The sequence below is a fragment of the Ips typographus genome, linkage group LG8 (assembly GCF_016097725.1).
Source record: "Ips typographus isolate SLU linkage group LG8, UJ_Ityp_2.0, whole genome shotgun sequence".
Lineage (NCBI taxonomy): Eukaryota > Metazoa > Arthropoda > Insecta > Coleoptera > Curculionidae > Ips > Ips typographus.
This window is the reverse complement of record NC_138429.1, coordinates 6,644,158-6,657,758: the sequence shown is the minus strand read 5'-3', so window position 1 is coordinate 6,657,758 and position 13,601 is coordinate 6,644,158. Positions and strand designations below refer to the sequence as shown.

At 35.5% G+C, this 13,601-nt stretch overlaps 2 protein-coding genes across 2 annotated transcripts in view; one reads left to right on the top strand and one right to left on the bottom strand.

Annotated features, from left to right (window-relative positions):
* LOC145732784 (dystrophin-like) overlaps nucleotides 1–13,567 on the bottom strand; it is a 75,974-nt gene extending 62,407 nt beyond the window's left edge. Inside the window, exons 1-12 of the mRNA XM_081985278.1 lie at nucleotides 11,819–13,567; nucleotides 8,728–8,780; nucleotides 8,459–8,662; nucleotides 8,056–8,400; nucleotides 5,825–5,985; nucleotides 5,577–5,766; nucleotides 5,212–5,524; nucleotides 4,828–5,124; nucleotides 2,931–3,094; nucleotides 2,677–2,878; nucleotides 2,172–2,631; nucleotides 1,839–2,067 (exon numbers count right to left, since the gene is read on the bottom strand). Of these exons, the coding sequence (XP_081841404.1) occupies nucleotides 1,839–2,067; nucleotides 2,172–2,631; nucleotides 2,677–2,878; nucleotides 2,931–3,094; nucleotides 4,828–5,124; nucleotides 5,212–5,524; nucleotides 5,577–5,766; nucleotides 5,825–5,985; nucleotides 8,056–8,400; nucleotides 8,459–8,662; nucleotides 8,728–8,780; nucleotides 11,819–13,424 (4,224 nt within the window). The 5' untranslated portion in view covers nucleotides 13,425–13,567. The remainder of the gene's footprint in view (nucleotides 1–1,838; nucleotides 2,068–2,171; nucleotides 2,632–2,676; nucleotides 2,879–2,930; nucleotides 3,095–4,827; nucleotides 5,125–5,211; nucleotides 5,525–5,576; nucleotides 5,767–5,824; nucleotides 5,986–8,055; nucleotides 8,401–8,458; nucleotides 8,663–8,727; nucleotides 8,781–11,818) is intronic.
* On the top strand, nucleotides 9,257–11,077 carry Pex13 (peroxisomal biogenesis factor 13). Its single transcript, XM_081985691.1, has one exon. It carries the CDS (start codon nucleotides 9,602–9,604, stop codon nucleotides 10,766–10,768), a length of 1,167 nt encoding a protein of 388 aa, XP_081841817.1. The 5' UTR covers nucleotides 9,257–9,601; the 3' UTR covers nucleotides 10,769–11,077.
* Nucleotides 13,568–13,601: the final 34 nt, after the last annotated feature.

Sequence of the window (13,601 nt, the reverse complement as noted above, 5' to 3'; positions counted from 1 at the left end):
CTAGCTTGAAAGTTATTGTTCTTATTAATTATTGTTCTTATTGTTTTAATTAAAATAAAATGTTTATTTAACTCAAGATATAATCTTACCAAATATCCCTCGTGCATCTAATTTTTCCTGTGGAAAAATTGGAATACTCGTTTCTAAGTAATTTGTTTTAACAAATAGAAACTTGTTTTTCCGAATTTTTCCTGAAAAATTAAATGCACTAGGGATATTACCCCCGAAAAATCTATAATGCAACCCAAAAATGTTGAAATGTTAATAGATGTTTCTTATGAGACATATTTTACTATTATTAACATACTATCCTTGTACAATGTATTTCGAACATCCATTTTAATGCTTTCAGATAAATCAGTGGTCTTGGCCTGTCGATAACGTCTCGATTTACGTTTTCTAGGTGAGGAAATCATAAGATTGCTTGCTTGCTTTTTCCGAATCGAATAAACAGTTTTGCGGGAAATTTTCAAAGCAGCTGCAACCTTCTAGTATCAAAAAAAATACATCAGTAAGAATATGTAAGGTCTTAAAATTTCTTATTTTCTTCCTGAATAGATGATAAAGCTTCTAAAGGTCCTCCATTGGTTTTTTCCAATTCAAAATATTTACAAATGTTAAGAATTAACTGCCGGGCTTGTCTGTGGAGAATTTTTCCAGGCATTTTCTAAAAAAATACTGTAATAGTAAGTAATTCTGAATTCAGGAAAAACCAAATGGCTAAATAAAAACCATAATAGACACTCCCACTTTTTTTTCAAAACAGGTTAGTAATTGTGCCAATTTTGGTTAGAGCGTGACAGCCGACATAAAAAAAATAAAAATATTAATATTAATAATATTATGAAAGTACTTACAGAATGTTAAAAGCGTAGAAACAATAGCTCTTAAAAGAACTGTGGTGGTTTGGTAAATAGAAAACTTTATACATGATTAACAACACAAAGAAACAGAAAAGAATTAGTAGTAAACAAATCAAATAAATTTCGATGGTTTTCAAACTGACAATGACATAGAAGCGCTAATCAGTGAATGTTTTTTTTTGGAAGACATTCCCTTAGGTATTTACCCTTTCTGAAAGTTAACAATAAACAAGGATGAAGTCAATAATGCATGTCTACTTCTATATCACAGGGGGATGACGCACGGGTAAACTCATTCTGCGAGAACAGTAACAAATGCTCGAATGTTATTCATAGGTTATATTCCGAGACGTTCAAGTTTTATCGGGTAAACTGTGCATAGGTGATTTTTTGCAAAATTTTGCTTGGAAAATGATTGAGATTGCCATTTGCCTAAAAGAAAATTTTTGCAAAAAACCTAGCAATGCACATTTTACGTGATAAAACGTGAACGCCGAGGGGTATATGTCAAGATTATTTCCTGAAAACTCACATTTTAGTTTATTAACAAGAAAACACCTTAGTTAGAACACAAATACTAAACTAAACGTGATGAAATTAATGATAATATTGAATTCACCCCAGCAGACGACAGATTTTCGTTCAGCCATGTATATTTTTGTTTACGACGTCATAATATTTTAATTTATGTAATTTTTTAATGGAAACTACGTTATAGTGATTTATTAATTGTTAATATTGAAGAAAATAGCTTAAATTTTATATGTGTCTAAATCCCGTTTCGTTTAATATCAAATGTTCTTCAAAAAAACGTATTCGAAAAAGGTAGGAGGTGTTTATTCAGTGTAAGATTTTAGCAACTAGGGATTTATTCAGTATATAACGGCTCTCATTGGTCGAACTAGAAAGGTTCATTGAATTTTATTGGCTGCTAGTACAATGAGGGAAATAATCAGGGTTAAAGTGGTTACTGACCTGTAATTGTTCATATTCGGATCTCAACGCCTGGTTTTCAGTCTCTAGTTCGCGAATCATTTCTTGGAGTTCAGCGCGCTGTTCTTCGTCGATTACCATCATCAATTGGCCCGGACTGGCCGGAGCACCCTCTAGCGAGTGACAGTAATCAGCTATAAGCCTGTGTTCCTCGTCTGGAGAGGCGGCCCTCAGTTCGACTTCGGCCAATCGGGAGGCGTATATTTCCAATCTGAAACGATCATGTTATCATTACTTCCATCTCTTCAGACAGTCAAAAAGAGGTCTTTTGTGTCCTAAGTTAGAAAAAGTTATTAAATTTCCTAGTACATTTACCTCGAATGCATGTCGTTGTGCTGTGGTGATGCTACCGGACTTTCCAACTCATCTCCTTCTAGTACCGACCTAACCGGTAAATATCCCAATCGTGGATGTTTCATAAAGTATCTTTTGCTTTTAAATTTATTTTTTAAAGCTCTGGTAAAGTCTCTGACGTCCTCAATCGAAGTAGTGGCGGCGCAATACTCGTGCATGGGATGGGTCAACTTATGTCCTTTCGTCAATTTTCCGGAGAAGAAACACGTTTGACACATGTCAAAGTTGAAACACTTAAGGCAACGGTAACGAAGTCCGACAATCGGATATTGCTTGCAGGAATTGCACTTGGCTTGGTGCTTTGCTTTTTCAGCGGCTGCGATTCTATGTAATACCGGCAACCAAACGAGAGATTGGGGCTCCTGCTGTAGCCAAGCTAAGAAGTGAGCGACCTCTAACTCTTCCCGATCGCCTGTAATCGCTGATTCAGAAAAGTTATGATGTTATACAACGCTAAATTCAGTACCTAAACAACTACGAACGCTAGGTTCAATGTTTGAGCCGCCAAATGCTGCAACCTCGCCAAGTTGACGCGGAATTTGCAGGACATCGTGCAGTAATAAGCCCAGCTTACGTTGGTTAGCTTTTTGTTGAGGATCCGCAATTAATCGGAATAAATACCGGTACTTTTCTTCCAAGTGACCTCTTGATAAAATCGTTAGACCCACCTTAAAAATAGTTTTAGAACTCGCACTATTATAGTGAGTAAAACGTCCAAACCTTAAAACTTAGCACCCTAAGTTGACCGGTACGTTGACTGTCATACACGTTCAACAGCCAATTTAAAGCCATATCAACGCACAAAGGCACGTCCACTAAATTAGGGTCCTGGGATGCTACATTACTAAAAATTGCTCGTAAAACTAGTATCATATCAGCGACATCTGCAATACAATAATTAAATATGATGTGTGATTTTTCAGCAAAATTAAAAAACAAAATAACAAGTGGTATAGATGAGATTCCTGCAAGTATAGTTAAATTGGTAAGCCACTAACATACTTAATAAATAAAAGTCTCAAGCAGGGATGCTTTCCAGATCAGTTGAAAATTGCTCAAGTTAAACCGATTTATAAGAAAGGTGATAAAAATGAAATAGGAAATTACAGACCAATAAGCATCCTTCCAGCCTTTTCAAAGATTTTTGAATTGGTTTTATACACACAGCTAACAGATTTGTTTATAATGCGACCTCTTCAGTGGTTATCAACATGGCTACATTGCCATTGATCAGTACAAACAGCAATTTTTCAGTTTACAAGTCATATCCTTGAACACATAGAAAACCATAAACTAGGAATAGGTATATTTTTAGACTTATCTAAAATGCTTATGATTGTGTAGATAAAGAACTATTGTTAAAAAAATTAGAACTCTATGGAGTTAGAAGTAAGATTGTTTGATTCTTACTTATCTCATAGGAAACAACAGGTTAAACTATTTAGGGACAGCAAGCCATACACATCAAATATAAAAGAAAATCAACATGGAATAGCCCAGGGCAGTATTCTGGGGTCACTACTCTTTGTAATTTACATGATAGATCTGAGTTCTATAGCAAAAGAAAATGAAAAAATCGTCAACTTTGCAGATGACACAAATTTACTTGTAGGTCAAGAGGAAATCAGCACTTTAATTCAGTCTGGAAAAGATCTGTTTATTAGGACCTCTGAGTGGTTTAAAAAAAATAAATTAGCTTTAAATATGGAAAAAACAAGTGTGATTATTTTTTCAACAAAACAAGGTACATTTGAGAAACCTAATGAAATACACCTTCTCACTGACAGGAGCCAATTACTAGCCAAGAACACAAAATTTTTGGGAGTGCAGATTGATGAATTTCTAGATTGGTCTGATCACATAAATGTTCGGCTAGGCAGGTTAAACTCAATTTGCTATGGAATTCGAATTGTCTCCAGGTATCTGAACCTGGCGGCCCTTAAAATATTGTACTTTGCCAACTTTGAATCGATTATGAAGTATGCAATTATGTTTTGGGGTAGAAATACTTCAATACAGAGTGTATTTGTAATTCAAAAAAGGGCAATTAGATTAATGTTCAAAATGAAATACAAAGATTCATGTAGATCCATCTTAAAAAATAATAAAATAACGACAGTTTATGCAATTTAGATATATGAGTGTCTCATCTTTCCTAAAAAGAACCAAAACCTATTTAACATCAAAGTCAATCATACATACAACACAAGACAAAACGATGTAAACTGTCCAAAACATAGATTAACACTCACTGAGAAGAATGCAAAATATATGTGTATTCGCCTATTTAACAACCTACCAGACAGGCTGAAAACATTGACGGACAAAAGTTTCCAAAAAAAAGTAAAAAATTTACTAATTGAATTAGAACCCTACACTATAGAGGATTATTTTGTTAAATAAAGATTGCTTATTCTCTGAAATCTGTATTTAGGGAAAAATCGCTGAAAATGTATATAAGTATCTTTAAGTACTACATAGTTCATAGTTTACCATGACGCTATTTCCTTTGTATTAGTTGATAATGTACTCTATCCTAATCACAATTCGAAATAAAGACTGTTATTATTATTATTATTATTAAATAATGTAATAAAAATCAAAAACAAATTCTTACCCAAGGTTTTATCATTTTGCGCCCTCAATCCGTGCAAATCAAACGCTTCAGAAACGGCACTTAGACCGACTAAGTCTAAACACAATTTCTTCTGGATCGACCTCAGTTTTAACGCCGTTCTGTACGCGGAAAATCTCACTTCGTTCAACTGCAACAAACATGCAGCCAACTCCAACATTTGAGGATGATCCCAATGAGTAGTTTCCGTACTGTGATTTATATAGTACGGTACTTTATTGGGAGTGGTAGCTCGTTCCCATGGTGGCTGAACACTTGAAGGTCCAGGCGAAATTTCACCTAAAAGTGTAGTAAAACAACACTCAATGTTTTCCATAAGATATTTACTGTTTTTGAAGCTCTTTTTGTACTAGAATGTAAATTTACCTTGTGAGCTGCTTGTCAAAACATCCCGACGTTCTCTTATTGCAGCGTGTAGAGCCCGGCAACGTGCTCCACAATCCTCGAGCTGTCCAGCTAAATTGTTGGGTAAAGCGTTCCCTAACGCATTTGCTTGTATCCGTGCCTCTTCCAAAGACCTTTGTAAAGGAGGCAACTGTTGCTCGAGAATTCGTAAGTTACTCAACAGTTCCCTAGCTTCTGCAGCACTACGTGGGCCACTCCAAGTTAAAGTGGCTCTTTCTAGACGAGACACTGCGGTGCAAGCTTCGTCTAGGCTCACAGTCAATTGCTTCAGTTTCTACACAAGAAGTAGTTAAATAAAGTGAACCAACTGCCTTAAAGCATCTTACTATAGCGTTTTGTTCAAATTTAGCTGCCAACTTGTCAGACTTTTCAATTAAAGCATTCCACTTATCAGACAACTTAACCAATTCTCTTCTTAAGTTACGAGCCAGTTCGCCAGAAGGATCTCCAGCTACAAACTGCCTAGCGCTCCTTAAACTGGCTTCTACTAAGGGCCGCTTATCTTCAAGTTGTTGCCTGAATAAGTTAATACTTTAGCTGACCTTCCACATTATAGAAATATGGAACAAACTACCTAAAAGCTCGGTGATCATCTTGTCTGGCAGCCAAACCCAATTCAGTGTCTTTACGAATCACCCATTCCGTTAGCTCTCTCAATGATAAAAGTACCGAATTCCAATAGTCAGCATTATGTTCTAGGCGGTTTCTTAAATCCGCAGTACGTGTTTTAAGCGCCTAGACAACCCACAGAATAATCAGCAACACTTGCACAAATACTGCCTTAAGTAAAAGCATAACCAAAGTTAATTTAAGTGATTGATGCCAGTTTGATTTACTGATAATAAAAAAAAATATAATAAAATAGTAGTCAGAAATTGAACCATAATACACTGACTGTTTTATTAACGAAACTGTGCTCATTAGAGTAAAATTAACCAGAGTAAAATTTCTAATTAAAATCAACGTAAACAAATGGAGAAAAGACAGCTAGGTTGCCCTAAACTTGCACTGATTAGAGGCTTCTGGCAAATTCTAAAATGATTTTAGTGACCTCTGGCTAGTTTTAACAACACTTGGAAGATTTAAAACACTTGTAAGAGCCTTTGGCAATTTTTGAAAGGTTTTCACTGATCTTTAGAGACTTCTGGCAATTTTCAACAACTCTTGGAAGATTTAAAACACTTGTAAGAGCTTTTGGCAATTTTTGAAAGGTTTTCACTGATCTTTAGAGACTTCTGGCAATTTTCAACAACTCTAGGAAGATTTAAAATACTTGTAAGAGCCTTTGGCAATTTTTGGAAGGTTTTCACTGATCTTTAGAGGGTTCTGGTAATTTTCAACAACTCTTGGAAGATTTAAAATACTTGTAGGAACCTTCTGCAATTTTTGAAAGGTTTTCACTGATCTTTAGAGGCTTCTGACAATTTTCAACAACTCTTGGAAGATTTAAAATACTTGTAGGAGCCTTTGGCATTTTTTGGAAGGTTTTCACTGATCTTTAGAGGCTTCTGGCAATTTTCAACAACTCTTGGAAGATTTAAAATACTTGTAGGAGCCTTTGGCAATTTTTGGAAGGTTTTCACTGATCTTTAGAGGGTTCTGGTAATTTTCAACAACTCTTGGAAGATTTAAAATACTTGTAGGAACCTTTTGCAATTTTTGAAAGGTTTTCACTGATCTTTAGAGGCTTCTGGCAATTTTCAACAACTCTTGCAAGATTTAAAATACTTGTAGGAGCCTTTGGCATTTTTTGGAAGGTTTTCACTGATCTTTAGAGATTTCTGGCAAATTCTAAAATGATTTTGGAGGCCTTTGGCAAATTTTCAACAACTCTTCGGTTTAGGACACTTATAGGAGTCTCCAGTAATTTTTGGGGGGTTTTCAGTAAAATTTAGATGCTTCTGGCAAATAAAATAATAATTGTAGAGGCCTCTGACAAATTTGAAATAATTTTTGAAAGGTTTTAACACTCCTATCAGCCTCCAGCAGCTACAAAATGGATGTAGAAGCTTTTGGCAACTAAAAAAAATTCTTATAAAGTTTAAGGCACTTGTAAGAAGCATCTGGTAATTTATGGAAGCTGTTCAGTAGTAATTAAAGGTTCTCAAATTTCCCAATAGGCTTCTGGCAATTTTTGAGAGGTTCTCAGCAAACAAATACAACACAACACTTGGTCACATGACTACTTCATCAGGAAATCTGATTCAAATATAGTGACCAACATCAAATAATAACAAATCTCTTTTGACACACCACCACATGTCACTAACAATGTTTCTATCCATATTTGTCTAGAGAGAGCATTGATTTGCAATAGTTCTCTTTTCTTGTTGAGATTCTTATGTATAATTTGAAAATTTCCAAATTTGTAAATTCTAGTTCATACTATGACAACCAGTGCCCTGTACATTAATCAGCAAAAAAATGAGTGCCTAAATTTTATTTTTGGGTATTTGAGGCCCATTATAGAAGTTCAAACTCTGAAACAGTTCCAGTTTGTCACTCTCTGGCTATACTGACAGTTTAATATTGTTAATAAAAATTCAACAAAAGCACTGTCTTATTATTTATAAGTAACTGGAAAAACATATTGTGCAAACACAATTTGCTCTTTTTTTAACCAAAAACAGCCTAGCTAGACAAATTCATAACTTAATTTAAATTAGAAAAATTAAACAACCTTAACTAATTATTAAAACCTAATCAGGTGAAATATCACTGTTATTTACCAATAAAACTTTTTGAAAATTTGGCACCACATTTCAAAAATAACAGTTAGCACAGTATAAAAGAGGAACTTCTTACCTGCCATCTCCTCTCCATTTCATCACCCCTCAATTGTAACATTAAAGCATCTTCAGATGACAGAGTGCCCAAAATAGCTAAATTTGATTGTCTTAAGGCAGCATGAGTGGGTGCTTGTCTTTCCAAGTCAGCCTGAATCTCTTTTAACTGTTGTGCAGCTCTCCTGGACTCTGGGTCACTCTCAAGATTTTCCACCACTGACTCAACTTCACTAAGCCATGCCAAAAATTTGTCTAGAGATCTATCAAAGTTCTGTAAGTTGTTTAAGGCAGTGTGCAGCAATTTTCCACGGTTTATAATGCATGCATCCAGTCTGAGGTAGTGCTGGTTGATGTATTCTGCTGACTAAAATATTTATGTTACATTTATGACAATATTAGTGGAGGATAGTTGAATGATTGACCTTTTTAAATCTGCTAGTATCCTCATGTTGATGTGCTGTAATCAGCCTTTGGGTTAATTGCTGGAAAGATTCAATTTGTGTCTTGAACTGGTGCAATTCAGCATGAAGTGACTTTTGTTCTCTTAACTGATGTTCCAGGACGTCAGCCGTATGGCCCACTGGGGCCATACTAGCAATTCTTGACTCCATTCTTTGGAGATAGATCTAAATAAGGGTTGAAAAATTTTGGGTCTATCCAATTGAAACTACAAATCAAGATGAAACTATACCTCAAGATCCAACTTTTTCTGATCGATTCCATCTTCCTTCTTCTGCATTTTCGCTTCCAAAATAATTAATTACCGGTATACTTTCTCATATTTATGGATTTCTTAAAGGGTTTACCCATAGATCAATGTTTATAGTGAATAGGGTAAATGACCGCGCATCTTATTGGCCAATTATGGTTTTTAAACGTTCTTTTAAATTGTACCGGGCATTATTTCATATATAAAAACTTCTACACAATTAATTACATCGATTCAGAGTAAAATTGAACTGAAATTTACATTTCAATCCAGAAAAAATTATAATAATACCAAATTAATAAAATCAAGTTCTGTCATTAATTGACTTTTCAATTTTTAGGTTATTTTGACATAAATGTTTTCTCTACTCTTTTCTTTACAATTTATTTGCACGTTGTGATTCACGTGTTGCTAGTATACATTTTTTATAAACAGTCACGTGATAGCACACAAGATGGTGTACAGTTTGTCACTTTTTGATAGTTTGATCTATCAATTCCATTATCAGATGATATCACTCATTAATCAAAATCATAATATGTTTTTCATTTTTTGATTTCCCAGGGATTCTCCTACTAACTCGTTTAGTGAAATCTGGAGGTTGTTGGGCTCGGGCTCATCATTTCTTGGCCTCGAAATACGTTTGGTTTCGTGAAAGTGAATTTTGAAAAAACGTAAGTGATTAGTTTGTTTATGACAGGCTTCTGAAGTCAAAGTTCAACAATCCTTAATTACTTATGAAAATGTGTTTAACTTTTAACTGAATAATAAAAGTGATCGATTATAGTTTGCCAATAAATGGTGTTACTTGGTTGATTAGATACTTACCTTTGTATGACCTAATTTGGTGCGTAATATGTCCAGTCAAACTCCACCCTGGGATCCTTCAGGTTCTCTACAGAATTCTGCTCACTTTATAAGAAGCCAGAATGTTGGATCCCCAATCATACCAGGTAGGCCTTCACCAGTTTTACCACCCAGACCATCCTCCTCATTTGGGTCAAGTGCAGTTAACTCATACAGTGCAATGCCTTATGGGTTTTCTTCTTACAACTCACCTTATGGATCTTATGGTGGGTTTGGAGGGTATAGAAGCAATATGTATGGTGGTTACAATAACTTTAACAGTATGGCTGACTATTCATCACCCTATACAAGAGATGATCATGAACGAAGGTTTATCCAATATGCAGAAGAAAACTCCAGACAGACATTTGCTAGTGTAGAAAGTGTTGTGCGCGCATTTAACAGTCTTGCAATGATGTTGGACAATACGTTTTTTGCAATGACCAGTTCATTTCGTGCTATTCTTGGTGTAGCTGAAAATTTTGGTAGATTAAGGACAATGTTTGGTCATATTTGGTATTCAGTTAATGTATTTAGATTTTTAAGCTGGTTTTATCGCAAAGTCCGTCAAATGTTAGGTTTAAAAGTGTCACGTAGTTCCACATCTTTGGCTTGGACTGAAGCTGCAGCAAATGGACCATCACCAGCCCCTCCAAGTGGTTCTAGTTGGCCTACTTTAGCTTTTTTGGGAGTTATTGTATCTGCTCCTTATATAATCAGTAAATTTTTACCAAAATATGAGGATAAACTTGATTCAGCAAACTGGAAATCACCTGGAATTAAAGCTAAAGTGTGTTTTGATTTTATAGCCACATCACCAAATGAACTAACTGTTCACACTAATGATAACATTACATTGGCTCCCACTTATATCCAAGAAGAGTTGCATTTGAAGAATACTGGATGGGCCTATGCAGTTCTCAATGGAAAATCTGGTGTGGTGCCACTGAACTATATAATTATTAGCAAAGGAAGGCCTTCAGTTGATGAAGCTCAAAAGGTTTTAGTACCCAGAATGAGTAACATGAAAGAGGTTAATAATACAGGTAAAACACACTCAAAAAGAGTCAGTTTTGGTGACATAGAAATCTTTGAGAATGGAGAAGATTCAGTCAGGATTGAAAAAATTCCTGTGGCCAGTGATGAAAAGCCAGTAGATCCTCTAGAAAGCAAATAAATTTCAGAAACCACTTATGGTATGTTTTAAATGGAGGCTGTTATTTTAGATAAGATTTCTTAACAAATAGTTTTCCTGATTATTGTTTTACATTTCTTTTAATAGGTAAAGATTAGATAGCTTTTGTAATCTGTACTGGTTTAAGTAGCATAACCTGCATTATTAACACTAAAATGATCTAGCTTTAATGTATTCTACTTAAGACTGGTTTTTTCCAATTTCAAGTATTTTTTTCTAGTAATTGTTATGTTTATATTTGTTATAGTGGTGTTTTTATATTTGTTAATAAAGAAAGGAGTTGCAATTAAAGTATTATATGGGTTTTATTGTCACATTTTATAAATCTGTGGGAGTGCCATGTGCCATAATAATGGTAATGATATGCAGTAGGTGTTACCAAATTCTCACATGTCTCCAATAACCCTTGCCAAACATGTGTTTTAACTGAAATTAAGTTAAAAGAGCTATGAAGGCAATTTAGGAAAGTTAGCCAAATTGGCTGGGTATTATTATAGTTATAAAAAGAAAAATAACAATATAGTGTAGTATTTTTATGATTTTATTATATCAGTTTATACCTATTTACAATCATTATTAATTGTTTCAAGTAGAAGCTATGCAGACTTCTTGTACAACTTGCATATTACCTACATATAAGAGTAGGTAACATTATGTTTTTATGGTATTTTCTTTGAAAACTATTAGATTACCTATCCATTAACTAGTTTTCTATTATACTCTACTTAACTAAATAAAATATTAGTTTAATTACCCCTATTAACATTTTATGTTAGAATTGCTGTTAATACAGCACAATATACATATTTTACATTAAGGGCAAAGTGCAGTCATTTTAATATGTATGTTAATAAGACATGTGGTTTGCCTTGCAATTACTTTATATTTACCCAAAAATTGACACAAACAAATAAAAATCAATGGCTTTGAAAAAATAACTAATGTATTTCAGAAAATTAAAACAGAAATTCTATTTCAATTTACTTAACATAATGTACATGTTCATTCAGTTGTAAGAAACTTAAAGTTATTAGTCCCTTCTCTTCTTCTTGTCCCTGTCATCTCTCTTCTCAGGTTCCTTCCTTTTGCTAGCCTTCTTGGCTTGAGATAAGAAGGAATCTAGACCGAAAGGATCCTCTTCCTTTTCAAATTGAACTGGTCCACTGCGGCTAGCTCCTGACCTATCAGTACCTCCAAACTCTTTGTCAGGCACAAATCTATTCGTCCTGATTGCTTTCTCCAATTCCTCCCCACCATATATGTCCTTGTCAATGTTTTTATTAGGCCTATAAATGTGGTTAGCCATGGAACCTCCCTCTCTCCATGGTTTATCATAGACATTATAAGCTTCATCATCTCCATAGCCTTGGCCTAAACCTTTAGCTTGACCAAATAGTCTTTGGTCAAACTGAGTTTCATTGGATGATTGTCCCCTAGCTGGCATTCCAAGAGCAATTTGCTCTGAAATGTCTCTTTCGCGTTCTCTCTGCAGTTTGCTTCTCTTCTCAGGTGCTGCTCTGGCCAGATTTCTTTCTCTGGCTCTCTCCTTATGCCTGTCTTGTCTAAGAGCTTCACGTTCTTGCTCTTCATCATCAAAGTTTCTTTGAGTGCCAGATGATGTTTTAATGCCAGCCCTTTCATCTCTAGCTTTCTGGGCCAACTGTCTTAAATGTTCTTCTTTAGCTTCTTTTTCCTTTTGAGCTAACTTTTTCTCCAACTGTGCGCGAGTTTCCACTGCTTCTCTAGCTTTTCTGTCTGCTATGTACAAGGCTTCAGCTAACTTAGCAAAATTTTCATTTATATGAAGCTGCTGTAACCCTCTCCCATCAGCTGCTAATCTCTTGTCCAAAGGCACTGTATAACCTTTAGCATTTTTCCAGTTGGAAATGCATGGTGGAATTTTCCATTCTTTCTGTTCCTTGACTGTTACTCTTCTTGTAGGACTGTGCAACACTGGTGCTGGTGGTGAAGGTGGTCCTCTGGGAATTTTTTTGTTTATTTTGAACTTTGGTGGTTCCATGGGGTCCACTTGAGCCTCAACCAGTCTTATGACGCGCTGTTTTGCTCCAGAATTAAAAGCTGCACCTTGTTGTGATGGGGTGTACCTAATAAACTGGGCTGGGCCTAATTTCTCTGCAGCTCTAACTGGCATGGCAGCAGCAATTTTTGAATTTGTAATTTTCATTAATTCCATCCTAGTACGATCCGTGTTCTCCTCCACTTCCTCCTGTGATGGTTTTTCCAGTGAAGGGTCATTTTCAGAAACCACTTCAGAGGGCAACAAATCAGACAACTTTGAATACACAACTTTGTCTTTTCCATGGCCTTGTCTGGCTATGACATCGTATTTCACTTTGCCATCAGCATCTAACTGGACTGCCAAAGCGTTCGAGGCCGATTGCTTTGTGCGCCCCATTTCCAATGGATACTGGGCAACATGAATTTCAGGAAAAGCTCCACCGTCTCCATAATCAGTCACGTTCCGGGGCACCCAGCCGCGTCTCTGCCCATACGGAGGGGCAATCGCTTGGGCTGAAACCAAGGCCGTGCTTGGTTTTAGGGCTGCTCGTTTCTTGCGTTCATCGTCTCGGTCCCAAATCGGTTGAACTGGGTTTGGCAAAATAGTGGATAATTCCATTTTGGTGAGAATGTGATATTAAAGGTAGTTTCAATTGAACTGACTACACAAAAACTGACAAAATTACAATATTTACTAGTGCACTTCTATCACACACACAGCACAAAACAATATGGCCGCTAATCGCTATGCTTACTGCTTACAATAGACAATAGACAACTGACACTGACAGCGTCA